Raw genomic sequence first — 16,405 nt, forward strand, 5'->3', positions numbered from 1 at the left:
AATTGATGTATTCTACACCTCTAGACCTAATTACATGTTTATCTGACTTGTGTCCCTTTCCAAAATCTCCACGAATTTTTCTTGCAACTGAAGACTGGATAATCTACAAGATGGTGACAAAATCTTGTACCATTTGAACTAAAAACAGACTGGTGGATATCAGTACTGGGATTCTCTTTATTCATGCTGATAATTCCGTTTATGTGATCAAGAAATGCATGGGGGGGGCGGAGTCAGCAAAAAAAGTTAATGATGATTATATGTATTCTGCCTCAATGAACACTGCCAATATATAAAGGCATGACATGTTGTGATTTCTTCCCTGAAGAAGCTAGCAATAGGGCTAGTGAAATGTCCACACGTCTCAGATGGCCTTATCAGGAAGCCCTTTCACCAATACCATTTTGTCATTTTTCCTAACACGCTCAAGTAATCACCACAATGTACCTTTTTTTCTGAGGTTGCTATAGTATATATCTTTTGCCTCGCACCTAATGTTTATTATCACATACATCAGAATTGTACCTGATATTAACTGAAGTTCGCAAAACTGCTGTTTTGAAGAAGGCAATCTCATTGGGTGATTCACCTTTCCTTCTTGTGAGTGCCCTTTAAAAACAAATTTCCAAAGTGTATGAATGATGACTGCCTCAATGAATAAAAAGCAATGATCAACATAAAATAAATAAAAATAATGATAAATAATGAATGCCCCCTTAAACAGCAGTGTTTTCATAATTTTACTAAAAGACCTCATAAGTTATATCTGCCTTCAGGAGGCAGCTGTTTCAGGGGTCTTCCACACAGCATACTGCCACTGCAATACCATATAAGGTAGACAAATGCTACCTGAAGATGATATTCCAAAGGGTCTAAGACAGTAATTAAAGCCCCTTGAGCTGGGCCTAGAAATCTATCAGCAAACAATGTAAACTAATGTTAGTTAGAAGGTGGGTTGCTGCATTCTTTGCCAACTAATCATAAATGGCACCCTCTCCCATTTATTGAAGTAGCCTATCTGAGGTATGACAAGATCCTGAGCTGCGCTTTAGCACTTCTTGATCCAAGAAAGGAAAAAAAACTGAGAAACCTACCAAAACCGTCCAAAGTCTCTCTTGGCTTTGACAGTTATTCTAGCAGGAATCATTAGTTCAAGGAGAATACATGGATAAATGGGTAGGTAGGTAGGTAGGTAGGTAATTAGATGATAGTTTAGACAGACAGGGAAAAAAGAATTATGACAATTTTTTTTTCAACTTAAGACACGTGCTTATTATATATTTTATTACCATATATCTGCTTCAGAGTGGTTGACTTCTGTACCAAATTGTTTCCTGAGCTGTTTTTGTTGATTGCCTTTGGGATTTTGCCTGAAGTAAGTGCTTTAGGTGCAGTTAAGTTTAACTTTTTGTTCCAAATGGCCTTAATGCACAAGAGAGTTGTTTTTTGTTGCCATTCATCTTTGCATTGCTGTTTCATGCTAAAAAATTGAAGGAATTGTTTTCTTAACTGATAGCTAGAAGGAGAAAACAAGTGGGAAATTCTGTTTTAGCTTACTTCTTTTAAACTCCAGATATTTCTATTAACCATTTTTTTTCAATAATAACATTTTTTCTTAATTGGATTAACCCCCTCATCTTCAACATTTTAAGAAAGTAATAAGCAAATATAAAAAACTCAGAGATATACAGTAACCACTTTCTACATAGAATATAGAAGACATAAAAAGCGGAGAAATAATAAACCAGAGAAAAAAAGGAAATCCATATAACATTAATTCAATCCTTAAACTTATAAAATATGTAAAATTTACAGAAACTCTAAACTTTTACACCATGTTCTCAATTTTAAAATATAAAGACATTTTAAAAATGAATAATAAATCTGTTTCTTAATATGAGGATAATTTCATCTAAATATATCTTCATAATCAAGCACAAGGCTTGATAGAGGCAAAATTCTTCATATAATGTCAGATTCTTTATTTTAGGAATATAAGTCTAATTTCATTCATTTTCTTGCCTTCCACTGATACTTGGGTTCTGCTTTTGGATAGTTCTAGCAAAAAATGTATGTCCTTTCTTCATGAGAATAATTATTCCTGCAGCTAAACGATTGCTCATTGCATTATTTCTACATTATTATGATATCTAATACTCTTATACTTCAAAACTATTTAACATATCTGAAATTGTGAAAAGTTACCACGGAAACAAAAGGATGACAGATTAAAAAATGATGCAATGTCCAATGTTCTATCATATGTGCTTATTTGAATCACTACTTCCTGAATTCTGGGACTGATGATCTAAATCAAATTGAGAAATACTGAGCAAATTAGCAAAGTACAATACAATAGAAACCTTATAACTACTCCATCTGTTTACATCCTTTCCAATTCATATATGCATTACATATATACTTGACATCACATTGCTCAAAGTATACAAAAGCACAATTTTAAATATATGCTAAACCTCATGATGAAATCTTTAGTAGTAATTAAAATGAGATAGAATGGAGGATTCTCATCCATACCTTCTCCACACCTTTTGAATAACATTTGCTGCGTTATACTTCCTCTGAAAGAGCTCTTTTCTTACTCTTTCTTTTTCTATTACTTGCATCTGAATTGCTGATGGGACTGATTCAGTGTATGCATTTTTATGCTGAACAAAACCAGGCTGATCTTCTGAAATCGTGGATGTAAATAGAGCTTCTCTGTTCTGGCTTGCATCACCTCTAGTCATCTTGCTGTGTGCAATCGTTGTAACACTTGCATTCTTGACGACCAAACAGATGTCATTATTTTTCATTTTGTTAATCTGGGTAGGTGTAGCATTTGAAGTAGCCTTTTCAGCTTTCATTGTTTTTATTGTGGCACTGCCAGGCCTACTTGAGCTAGCCAAGGACCATTTTTTATTATCTGATTCTTTACTTTTTGTTTTTAATTGATGTGGATTGTTTTTAAATACTATATTACATTGTCCCGAGTTCCTTATGCTTCTACTGCTTCTACTAATGCATCTGTCATCCTGAATAGAAACTGTTGTTTCTTCAGAATGGTTTATATTATTCCTTACTGACAAGTTTGGATGATCTGATTTTTCCCCAGGGTTGGGAGATTTAGTGTTTGAATTATGCCTTTTATTGCTGATGTGCACAAACATACCAGCTGTTGTTGCAGGCGGCTTGCCATCCCTGCATAAGGTAGCAGATACAGTTTGATGTTTTCTTTCAGTATGTTGGTCATTATTCTTACAGGAATATGAAAAGATATAGGCAGGCTTGCTAGTACTCTTTGCCTCACATACACCTGTGGAAATGAGATAAATACAAATATGTTTGTCATTTATTAAATATGGTTAGATTGATACGGATAAATATAGTAAGCTTAACAATTTTGAGACTCAATATTATTATGATACCAAATAATTTTTTTCCAGTTAACTTGTAAGATCTAGTTTTAAAGTTTAAAGTTTAAGTTTAAAGTTAAAATAAGATGGTTTAATACATTAACTATTAAATATAAACAAATAATACAGCATAGGTTGCAGGATTCTAAAAGAGTATAGGTAATTTTTAAGCACCCATGTTTGAATCTTTACAATATCCTACTCAGTATCCTCCAGAACATACATTTGTTTGTTTTTTATATCCTGCCTTTATTATTTTTTACAAACAACTCAAAGTGATAAACATACCCAACACTCATTCCACCTGCTATTTTCCCTGTAACAACAACCTATGACGTGAGTTGGGTTGAGAGAAAGTGATTGGCTCAAGGTGACCCAACTGGCTTTCATGGCTAAGGCAAGACTTGAACTCATGGTCTCTTGTTTTCAGGCCTGGAACCTTAACCAAGTTTTTAGATAGGAACCCCACTCCTATATAGAAGTATGCATGCTCAAATATAATTTCCATTATTCTCATATGTTCTATGGTTCATTAGAATGCTTTTAATGACAATCAAGTAAAATAGGCATTGTAGTAGGGACAGAGTTTGGATTATGTGAATTCACACATTACTACGCAAAGAACTATTGCTATAGGTAATAGACCAATTTTTATTGTAATCTCTGTAATTTACAGGTACAGTTGGACTAGAAGATCTCCGAGATCCCTTCCAACTCTGTTGTTCTATGTTCTAATAAGCTGTTTAGCTGATGAAAGTAAACTTGCTCACAGAGAGTGCCAGAAGTCATGCCAAAACAGTCTTGAACAAAATTATAAATGCAAAATTATAAATAAACTCTTCGGAGGCAGAAAGACATTGTTAAAGATTAGCAATGCCTTTTATATATCATAATAAACAGTTCCAAAAATCAGGTTCTTTTGGCAGATTCAGTATATTTCTCTTGCAATTGCTGTAGATCATTACAAAACAGGATTGATATAACTACTAAAGTATACCAAGAATGCAATTAACTTACTCTATATCTTTACAAGCATTAAGGTCATAAGTATGACAAGGATTACAATATTATAATATAAAGAAACTGAAATATTCAACAGCAATGAAATATACATTACAGATGTATAGACCATTCCTTTTGTACTCTTCAAGCAGGTCTCTACTCTGGAAGATTTTGTACTGGATGCTGTACAAGTACATAACCCATATGTGTAAAGCACAGAGAACACAATTTTTAAAAATATAGAATTCACACTTGTTTTCTTACTACTGCCTTTATCAATATAATAACTAACTACCTTGAGGGGCTGAAGGGTACTTAAGGGTATGTTGAGGATATTTGAGGAGTTGTCACAGAGAAGCGGCGATCAACTTATTCTCCAAAGCACCTATGTTGGGAGTCCTATTGGATATTTCCACTGTGTCAAGGAAGATCACTTGGGGGCAGAGTGACTTGCGCCACAATGTCCACCACATAGCCTCGAAGCCAACCAAAGAGGGAAAAGAACCCACCAAAGCCAAAACAGAGGATCTACTGTGTTTCTCCAACAATACGTCCTCCCCCAATAGGAAGTCCCAGCATGTTTTATAGGCATAAAATCAAATTAAGCCCCTCCCCCCAAATTAAGGCCTATATTAAACATGTGAAATTGGGAGGAAGGGCGGGGGGGGGGCTTGCCGTTAGGAAGTACTTTTTTGCATACCCGGATATGGTGCTGCCTGCATTGACTTCGGCATTGGTGGGGCACTTCGTATTGGGAGACCTTCCGCCACCATTGCTTTTCCTTCTCCCCATGCTGCTGCAGCATTTAGAGCAATGCCGCGGCTTTTGGCGCAGCCACACAAAGCCAGCCAGGGCTCCTCCCTGCAACTGGAGCCCAGCGGAGACACTTGGCTTCAGGCGCTCCTGTCGCCGCCTTCCCTTCCCTTTCGAAGGCAAAGCCAATTCTTTTAAAAATGATGCCCTACTACAACAAAGACTCCCCTGCCTGAGAGGGCAGCCCAACCCCATGTGGGGAGGCGAATCTCCCGGGGCCGCAGCGCAGGATCGGCCCACCCTGGGAGAAGTGCCCAGCCGCCATCCCTGCCTGGTGCCGGGCAGAGCATGAATAGCTTTGCCTGGGTCTCCCAGCGCAGCTGACAGGCGGGTGCTCCTGCCCAGCGGCAGAGCTCTCACCAAGGCAGCGAGCGCCTCCCCACCGGACCCTCATTCCACCAGGGCTGCGCCAGAGCTGTGCGGGCTTGGCAGAGCCGGGAAAGCAAGCCGTGGGTGCACGCCTGCCTGCCAAGTGAAAGAGCCAAGCCGACCCGAACCCGAAGGGGCCACTGGGAGAGGCTGCCTGAGGCAGTGATAGCGCCTACCTGTCCGCGGACAGGGAGGCAAGGCAATGGCAGCACTGCTTCCCTGTCCAGCGGGTCCAGCGGAGAGAGCCCAAAGCAGCCTGTCCTTTCCACCCCTCACCCAGCCCGTCCCCATCCCCACGCATCTCCAAATGCACCGACAGCTCCAAACATTGTAGCGGCACAGGCATCAGGCAGAGGCGCTCACTCGGTGGGGCTCAGCTTGGAGGAGGACGCGGTGCAGGCCATCGCCTTGCCTCCCTGTCCACGGATGGGTGGGCGCTATCACTGCCTTGGGCGGCCTCTCCCGGAGGCCCCTTCGGGTTCAGGCTGGACGGACTTGGGAAGGAAGCCAAGCTCGGGTCGGGTTGGCTCTTTCGCTTGGCAGATGCGTGCACACCCGCGGCTTGCTTTCCCGGCTCTGCCCAGCCTGCACAGCTCTGACAGGATGAGCGGAGGGTCCGGCGGGGAGGTGCTTCCTGCCTTGGCGAGAGCTCTGCCGCTGGGCAGGAGGGCCTGCCTGTCAGCTGTGCTGTGCGCCCCAGGTGAAGCTCTTCACGCTTTGCCCGGCACCAGGCAGGGATGGCGGCTGGGTGCTTCTCCCGGGGTGGGCCGATCCTGCACTGCAGCCCCAGGAGATTCGCCTCCCCACGTGGGGTTGGGCTGCCCTCTCAGGCAGGGGAGTCTTTGTTGTAGTAGGGCATCATTTTTAAAAGAACTGGCTTTGCCTTTGAAGGTGAAGGGAAGGCGGCGACAGGAGCGCCTGAAGCAGAGTGTCTCCTCCGGGCTCCGATTGCAGGGAGGAGCCCTGGGTGGCCGCACATGGCTGCGCCAAATGCCACGGCGTTGCTCTAAACACCACAGCAGCACGGGGAGAAAGGAAAGCAACGGTGGCGGAAGGTCTCCTAATATGAAGTACCCCACCAATGTCGAGGTCAACATCCAAGCTGTCGCCACCTGCCTGCCCGAGAATGCAAGGGGGGGAATTAAGTCACCCCCGAAAAGACGGCCTTGCTGTTTTTTCGAGGGTCAAAAAAAAAATAAGGCCCGGCCTTATTTTGTGAGAAACACGGTACATGTGATAACATGTTGTAGAGCTCACTCCTCTGTCCAGTGAGGAAAAGAGAACTCAAGATGCACCCTGCAATGTACGAGTGATAGCAAGGGGGAAGATGACCCAATGGCAAGTGGCCCCATCATCCCTATGATTGCTAGGGTCAAGATCACTGTGGCTACTTCGGGCAGTAAAGGGATTTTAATGACCTTATTGGACTCAGGCTGTATCAGCTGCCTAATCAGCCCTCAAGTGGTGGAGACGCTAGGAATGAAGCTAAGGAAGTTGAAAAACCCCATAACCTTTTCCCAACTAGGTAGGTCAATATCTGTCTGACTGAGCCCATGGAGTTAAAAGTGAAGACTCATGTAGAAACCATTCTGTTCATTGTAATCACTGCAGTGACTGAAGCTATGCTCTTAGGTTTAATGTGGTGGAGAAAGTGGAACCTCTCCATTAATTGGGACAGAATTGGATGGTGGATGTGGAGGAAATTATCTGGCTGAAACACAATAGTGAAAGTTTTAAAGAGCCACCACGAGCCTGCAGTTGAGAAAGTGAAAGTGAAAACTGCCAATAAACTTGGGGGGGAGAGGTTTTGGGACCACTGATTCCCAAAGAATATTGTGATTAATGGCGATGTTCAGTGAAGGGGAACCTGATGTGCTCCTGTCCCATTACTCCCAGGCTATGCTATTGAAATTGTGTCAAACTGCCAAAGCCAAAGTTGTACTCAATGATATCTGGAGAAATGGAGGAACTCTGAGCGTTTGTGGACAAGAACTTGGCCAGAGGCTTTATGCAGCCAGCAAAGCTGCAAATGGTGGCCCTGTACTGTTCAAAGAAAGAAAAATGGGTCCTTTAGGTTGTCTGTAAAATATTGTGCGCTAAGTGAAGGACATGTTGGGACACCTTGCGAAGAGGAGGATATTTACAAAATTGGACTTGAGAGAGGAATATTATCAAGTGAGGATCAGCAAGGGTGATGAATGGAAAATGGCATTCAACTCCCCACTGGGTTACCAGTTCCGAGTGATGCCGTTTGGATTGCATGGAGCCTTAGCTGTCTTCATGCAACTGATAAATGAGGTCCTGCATGAATATCTGTATAAAGGAGTCCTAGTAAAATTTTGATCTATACTGATATGATGGAAGAGCATGTAAAATTGTTCAGGCGAGTGCTTGAGAAGCTCAGGGCAGCATTATGCAAAACTGTCCAAGTATGACTTAAACAAGCCCAGACTGGGGTACTGGATTTTGCACGATGGTGTGGAAATAGACCCTGAGAAAGTACAGGCAATCTTAGAGTGGGAGACCATACGGATAAGGAAACAATTGCAGAAATTCTTCAGCTTCTCTAACTTTTATTGGCTCAGTATAAATACCTAACCAACCCTTAAAGTGCTTACTGGAGTATCAAGCAGCATTTGAGAAGTTAAAAAACCTCTTTGCCACTGAGACCATTTTAAAGCACCCCAACTCAGGCAAACCATTTATAATTCAAGCAGATGCCAGTGTCGTGGCTGTGGGAGTGGTGCTTCTCCAGAAGAACATGAAGGGAGAAACAGCCTTGTGCCTACACTTCTTGCAAATTCTCTGTGATAGAGAGATGATGGGCTGTCTGGGAAAAAGAAGCCTATATGGTTCACTGGGCTCTCCTCATATGGAGGCAGTTCCTGGAAGGCAGAATTCCTTTCGAGGTATGGACAGACTAAGAATTTGGAAGCACTAAAACCCTGCAGAAAGCTATTCCCCAAGCAAGTTTCATGGGCTCAGGACTTCAATCTGGGTGCAAGAATTTCCTTGCAGATACCCTCTCCAGGATACCACAGTACAAGTGCCAGAGAAGAAGTCAACTCCATTATCCCTTCTAAGCAAGTAGAGGCACCAGCCCTCATGAGACAGTAATGAGATTCACCAACAACAGTAGCTGAAGATCTAACGAAAACTGTAAGAGAGGCTTTAGTGGAAGATGAGTGGCTCCAACAACATAGGGATGAGCTCTCAATGAGAGATGGGTTGACATGGATGGGGACCAAACTGTATGTTCTGGCAAGCCAGCAGACCTTGGTGCTACAGCACAGCCACAATACCAAAGTGGTGGGGCACTTTAGATTTGTGAAAACTTATGAAGGACATAAAGACCTATGTAGTCGGCTGTCCAAGGTGTGCACTGGCAAAAAGGCTACCTGGAAGACCACCAGGGCTGCTGCACAGCATGGCCCCTGGAATCAGTCCCCTGGAAGGAAATATCAATGAACTTTATTGTGGAGTTGCCGGAGAAATAGCATACAATAACTCTGTACAAGGAAGCACCAGTATTATCCCTTTCCAAATAGCTACCAATGCATATGTCGTGCCCATGCCAGATCTCCCCCAGCAGATCACTTCAAATGCACTGCTAGCCAAATGGATTAACACTGTATAAGATACTTGGCCTGTGGTTTGTAAGGTGCTAGAAGCCACAAGAGAAACACAGAATAGACAAGCTACCAGAAAGAGTGGGGGCCAAAAGGAGATAAATAATATAGGAGATAAAGGGTATCTGTCTACCAAGTTCCTGCCGCTAGGGCAATCCTGCAAGAATCTAGGTCCCAAGTATACATGACCCTTCGCCATCACCTGGATCATAAATCTGGTGACTGTAGAATTGGGACCCCAAAGCCCCATGAAAAAAGGTTTCCATGGATTTTATAGTACAGCTATCTGAGATAGTTTGGGAAACATCATGATTAAGGTGATAACTGATTTATTTTCTAAACAAGTGCATTTTTTGCCCTCTCAAAAAATCTCAAATGCCCACACCTTAACCAAACTATTTATAAAGCACGGAGCCCCAGAGAGAATAATCTCAGACCACAGTTCACTTCACAGTTTTAGCAAGAATTTTAAAAACTTTTGGGGACCACTCAGGGGCTTAGCTCCTTGCATCATCTGGAAACGCATGGAGGCTATGAATATATAAATGGGGTTAATTCAAATAGTATTTTGTTAAAGAGGATTTTAATGATTAATATTCAACCCAGTCTACCAATCGCTGTAAATGAAAGAACTGCATCAACCACGGTAGCATTTAAAATGAACAAATAGGCACCCCAATATGCAGCAATAAAATTATAATCTATCGGCTCACAAGAAATCAGACCACATCTCAGTAACAACAGCCAACCATTTCAACTATCAAACAAGCTGAAACCAGACCATGACTCAGAAGTACCCAGATAAACAACTCTAATCCCAATCTACCTCACAGTTGGTACTTAAAAACCAAAGACCATAGCCCAGCAACAACAGCCGGCCAATCAAACAGTCCGAAATAAGAGCATGACTCAGAAATATCCGAACAAATAACATTCAGACTAATTTGCATCTCATAAAAAGATATTTAAAGACCTGTGTTCTGACAGGTGAGCACAATTCAAAACGCACTGATGATGTTTCCTCGAATAGTGATGAAACATTTGCAAACAAATTACCAAGCTTGGAGCTCAAACTAACAAACTACATATATCTTTACTCAGCTACCTTTTTTATCAACCTATTTTTTACATATGCTATATTCTACTCAATTTATTTTTACTTTAGGTCAGTATGATTTTTTTTTACTCGCGGTCTGTATGATTTTCTTTTAAGTTGATTATTTCTTTCAATCCAATTTTTATGGCTTTTATCAGTCCAGCCATTTGAATCTTTCCTCAAAAACTATAGTGACTTGTTTTCCCTTTTTTCTTCAGTACCTCTATACTTTTATATACTAATACATCTTTTTCTATGATCAATATAACTATCCTCCATTGACCCAAAATCTGATACTTCCATAAATCAAGATGCATTTGCTGTTTACTTGGCACAAATCAAATAGTACAAATGTTGCTGTGGTATATATGGTAGTATAAAGCATTGGTTTCTTGCCTTCCCAGTCCTCCTTTTTATGGTTGAGAAGTGGAGTCTGATTTTAGGCTTGACAAATGGTAAAAGAGTTTTACACACCCATTTTTCTTTTGTGATCTTCCCCAAGTAGCTCTACTGAATGACCTTTGTTCTTGATAGTCACTTTGCTTGATAAAACAGTGCTTCTCTTGCCTTTTCCTGGTTGATTTTGTGACCCGTTGCCAGATGGAGGCCTTTTAACAGGTGGAATGGAACATTGTGAAGTATGAACTCTCAAATGATTTCTTTCCAACTCTGGAAAATTCTGTTGCTGCACATGGATCTTAGTAGTTTTGCAATTCTGCATTTCTTTCTGCTGTTCTGAGGCTTTTCTTCTATTTTCTTCTTCACGTTTCCTACAGTCAATGTTTATAATATTTAAGAGTTAATGGGTTATAAGAGTTATTTTGAATTTTTCACTGAAAAGTTCTTCTTAAAATGTTATAAATCGTTTTAAAAGCTCAAAACCACATATTATTTGTACTTTTTTTCTGCTAATCACAGATTATTCACTCAAAACAGCCAAAGGACCTAATCCATTAAATTACTGGATTATTTAACTACATATTTAATATAAAATATTTGGCATATTGAATTAGACTGAGAAAATTCCATACATCATCATAAACTAAGAATTTATATCTTAATTTTAAAAAATCTGCTTTTTATATAAAATCCCTAAGTTTTTTTAAAAAAAGAATTAAACATTAATTAAATGCTTAAAGCATACATTAAAACATAGTATATAGAAAATAAAATAAGCAATACAATATATATTAAAGCAGCAATAAAAAGCTTAAAAGCATAACATCAGATCAAGTAATCAGTTCTAGATGAAGAAAAGCTAATTCAGCAACACAAGTGCGAAGATCACACCTAAGTCTTGCTGGTCATATGTAGTCAATTTTTCTGATTAATGTTTTGGTTACAATCTAAATTGGATCAATGCAACACATTCTATGTAGGTTTGCCTTTGAAACTTATCCAGGAATAAAAATTAATGAAAATATGACACATTACTGCATATTTACTATACATTGTGCAAAGTGTAGATATGGTTCACTGCAGTGATGAAAGTATTGGTTTAAATAACTTCTGAACTACAGACCTCATTGTACCTTACTTTATTGGGATTAAAGTTTAGGGAAAACACTACATAAACTGTACCCAGAGTAAAAAGGATATAAATACAATAAATACATTGTGCTGTCTTTCTCTTTAATAAAATGTAAATTGCTGTATATATTTTTGTTTGAGGACTAAGAATATTTGAAGAATATTTGAATATCTCTTCCAGTAAGGATTGGCAGCCTATGTATTGCATTCACAACTAAAGCCAATTCTTTGTGGAAACATGAGGCAACCATAGTTTATTTCCAGCACCTTAATTCTGAAGACAAGATTGTTTAGTCCCCTTCCATCCTTTAAAGAGGTATTTTTATTTGGCAAGACATTTAATTTGCCCCCCAATAATATGACAGCCTTCTTTAGGCAGTCAGTTTGTTGCAAGCAGAAGTCCAGTACAAGCCCAAATACAAAGATTTTTTTTAAGAAAATAGAAGTAAACCTGCTAAGACAAAAAATATATTAAACAATGGACAGATGGTAAATGTCAGATCAAAATATTCTTTGCCATTTTAAACTTTAACTGTAGTAACATGATTTGTGACTGTTGACACACAACAGGCCATTTATGTAGCATGCCTTCATTGATTCCTCTGCTTCAGAAACAATCCCGAAATGTGTGGTTTCAACGAGATGTGACAGGAAAAAGCCTTAATTTTAACTGTCATTGCTATCTTGTCATGCATTCTCTTCAGAAGCAGCTCATTTAATCTCAGAGCATGAAAAGCTACAAAGTGAGTTGCAAATTACACCTTGGAAAGCTAAATCATTCAGCCTTTGACACTGAAAAAGTAGCTTATTTAATTTTTTTGCAATAATATTATTACTTTATAATATACATATGTGATACCTTTTCTTTACGTGGTATAAATACTTAAGTTTGAATTCAACATAAATTATCAAGCAAATTTTTTTCCTATTAATCCAGAAAATAAGAATTAGGTAAGTAAAATTCATTTATACGCAGGAGAAATCTGTCAAATGGGCTACAGTATTCAGAATTGTTGGTTTAGCAACCAGGGCAAGCAGATCAGAACTACTGCAAATATATAAACCTTGAAAATAAAGATGTAATGATCTATCTGTTGTTATAGATCAAGTATAGTAAGAGGATATTTGAAACAAATGAAACAGTTCTGGAAAGAATAACACTCTGAGTAAGAAATAACAGAACAGAGAGTATTTTATTCGTAATATAAAATAAAGGATTCACAGAAGCAGCATTGGAAGAATTGGAAAGATTTACCCTGGCCAAAGAAATCAAAGCCCTGCCAGAAGTAACTCAGACTATAGAAACAAATGGGGGTGGGGGGGTGGGGGGTGGGGGGGAGGAGAGAAAGCAATCATAGAATTGTTTTCATTCAGAGAGCAGGCACCCCCTCTCTGCCTCAGAAAGAATAAACCCCTCTAATTAAAGAAGTGGAAGAACCAGAACAAAAAAACAAATGAGCATCTAGAGCAGCACAAAAACAATATCAAGATGCCTGCATTAAAGCTTGTCCCAAAGAAACAGCTACCACAAGCATTAAAAGATACCAGTACTATAATATCAAATATAAGCATAAGCTTTACTGCAAGAAACAACTCAACTAATGTACAGCACAGCTGCAATATAATTGCAGAATAGCTGATATGCAAAATCAAAACAAAAAAAGACTAACAGTGGACCATCAAAATGGAATATCAGGTTGGAAATTAAGATAAGCAAGTTGAGATCAGTTCCAAGCAAGCTAGAACACTAACAAATAATAGCTATAACCAAAATACAAAGCTCAAATTGCAAATTATAGGTAAGATGAAATAACTTGTAAAAACTGTAGAAATGGTGAGAAAAGGACAAGAAATATCAAGAATTGGTCAGCACCAAATCAACTGCATGGTTTTTTTTTAATTAAAAAAGGTTTGTGGTCTACACCAAGCAGTTTAGCAATGCACCGCAAGGAGGTGAAATTGAAGAATGGCTGGCATCTGGCAAAACCTACCTGATAATGAAAGATCCAGCAAAAGGAGTAGCAACTACAAGTCAATTACCAGCTTATCAACAACTTTAAAATTATTAACTGATGTGGTAGTTGATAAAGTCCAATACCATCTAGCTGAAAATAAGCTCTTTCTACCCGAGCGGAAAGTAAACTGCCCAAACAGTAGAGGGACAAAACATCATATCCTAATTGATCAGAAGATTCTGGAAAACTGCAAGAGAAGGAAGATCAGTTTGAATGTAGCATGCATTGATTACAAGAAGGCATTCAACTTCCTGCCACATGATTAGAAAATCAAGTGCCTAGAAATAACAGGAGTCAATTGAAAAATCAGAAGCTTTTTGCAGATTTGATGACACAATGGATGAGATGGATGAGATGGTCAATGGTGACAGAGTGGGAGAGGTTAATATCAAGAGAGAAATCTCCCAAGGAGAATCACTATCATCACTACTATTTGTCATTGGACTGATTCCTCTGTCAATACTGAATAACTCAGGTTTTGACTATCAAACATCCAAAACATCTGCCAAGTTATCTCCTATTTAGCCAACACTATATGAAACTAATGGGACTTTTTGCCTTTGCCACACCCGTCCTCCAGCCACAGCCAATTGATAGCAAACATTCAGACTCACTGAACCCCTGCCAGCGTTTCTCCTATGCCCAGGCCTCCACTTCTATCCCCCCATCATGGGTATTTTGCAGAGAGATCAATGTATTCCAGCAATTCACCCCAAGGCAGCAGCCTCCGAGCAGCCAATCGAGGCTCCGAGAGATGGGCCACAAAAATGGAAGATTAGATTGGAAGATAAGATCAGCAAGTTGAGATCAGTTGCAAGCAAGCTAGAACAGATGAAAAAAAGAAGCTGAAGAACAAGAAGACCCCAAAAGACCTAATCAAGAAATACCACTCAGAAACAAGAAAGATCAAACAGCAAATAACAGTTATAGCCAAGAAGATCAGAAGATATAACACTCAAATAACTAATTATAGGTAGAACCTCCTATTTCAATCCAGTCAGAAACATTTCTACCAATCTATCAATGGAGAAACTGCAATGAATCAGTCAGTACCTGTCAAGGAAGAAACAGTGCAGTTCTAATATGGGCTAACCCAAAGAAATACAACAAGGATGCAGCTTGGTTAAAAGAGGTGAATAAGAATAAAAAAGAAGTTGGAGAGTTCCGGTTTGCAGCGCTTCGGGGCAGGCAGGAATCCGTGACCGTGCGCGGTTTCTGCCTGCGCTCGCTGCTGGAGTGCCCTGAGCCATCCGGCTTCAGGGCTAGCCACCTCTGTAGAAGGTGGTGAAGACAGGGGGGATCTGGCAGGGTCCAGAGAACTCGCACCTTTCTTCCCTAGCCGGCTAAACCCCCTTTTCTGAAGGCAGTAGAGTGGCGGTCAGAAATGGCCGCCACAAAGAAGCGCTCAGCCGGAAAAGAAAGTGAGGAGTTAAGAAGAAGTGAAAGTTTTTTTGCTGACCAGAACAAAGCAACAACGAAGGTATCCTGGAACTTAAAATTTGTGAAAGATACATCGTTCCCAGAGATTTACAAGCGGCGAATGGAAGTTTTCACTCTCCTTCCTACCATTGACAGCGAACAGAAATGCATGAGAAATCAGAAAAACCCGCTTTGGCATCAATAGGTAAACTGGATAATTAAATGCTAAAGGGATAATAAGAATTTCTGAACATTTTAAAAAATTTTTTTGCTGTAAGTGGGAAGAGAGGAAAAGAATTGGAGCAGGATTTGGAAGTAAGGAGGAGATGGCTTAGAATTTTAAAGAATCATTAAATACTAACAAAACTTCTAAAAGGTACATTTTAACTGGAACTTTGCAACTAAACAATAACCCCAGAAAGAGAAACTGAGGAAAGAAGAAAGTGCTAAAAGAAACAGCTTATTTGGACTGTTTGGTGACTTTGGGACTTTTGGAAATTATCTTTGAAGGACTAAAAACTGGGTAAAATGAGAACCCAGATTATTGGGGACAATATGCTGACTCTGTAAACCGCTTAGAGAGGGCTGGCAAGCACTGTGAAGTGGTAGATAGTCTAAATGCCATTGTAATTAACAAAAATGCTATATTATATAAACAAATATCCCTGATGTGAAAATTGATTTATCTAGTAATCAAATTGACCCATCACAGTCAAACGTATACACATATGTATAAAACAATCAACAAATTATTCCAATGTTAAAAATAAACTTCAAATCCCTCTGTTAGCCATCTGTCATTGTCATTGTATTTAACACATAGAAAATCCAACAGCTGCTTTTTAAAAAATGTTACAGAGATATTAACAGAAAAAGAGAAAAAACATAAAGGGAAATTGGGATTATTAAAATTTTGATTATTAAAACAACACAAAATAAACTTGTTAAAGTTATTTACCACTCACTTACTAGGTTTTTTTAAAACAATTTATTGAATGCTTTCATGTAGAGAAAAATTTGGGAAGAATAGAGCTTCAGAGATAGTACAACAGTGTGAATCCTGACTAGAGGATTTTTCTGTCTAATACAGGATTGGGATAAATAAATACCTGGACA

At 39.4% G+C, this 16,405-nt stretch overlaps 1 protein-coding gene across 8 annotated transcripts in view; it reads right to left on the reverse strand.

Annotated features, from left to right (window-relative positions):
* INVS (inversin) overlaps positions 1–16,405 on the reverse strand; it is a 112,038-nt gene that overhangs the window by 2,180 nt on the left and 93,453 nt on the right. For 4 of the 8 annotated variants that reach the window (XM_026702345.2, XM_087917001.1, XM_087917002.1 and 1 more), the window contains 4 exons: positions 10,800–11,095; positions 2,539–3,316; positions 1,290–1,516; positions 526–609 (listed from right to left, as the gene is read on the reverse strand). In XM_026702345.2, coding sequence (XP_026558130.1) covers positions 526–609; positions 1,290–1,516; positions 2,539–3,316; positions 10,800–11,095 — 1,385 coding nt within the window. Of the gene's footprint in view, positions 1–525; positions 610–1,289; positions 1,517–2,538; positions 3,317–10,799; positions 11,096–16,405 lie in introns of those variants that run through there. The other 4 variants (XM_087916999.1, XM_087917003.1, XR_015740223.1 and 1 more) reach the window with 3 other exon arrangements.

Source organism: Pseudonaja textilis, chromosome Z, assembly GCF_049901715.1.
Source record: "Pseudonaja textilis isolate UNSWEBS1 chromosome Z, rPseTex1.2, whole genome shotgun sequence".
In the NCBI taxonomy this organism is placed as follows: Eukaryota; Metazoa; Chordata; class Lepidosauria; order Squamata; family Elapidae; genus Pseudonaja; species Pseudonaja textilis.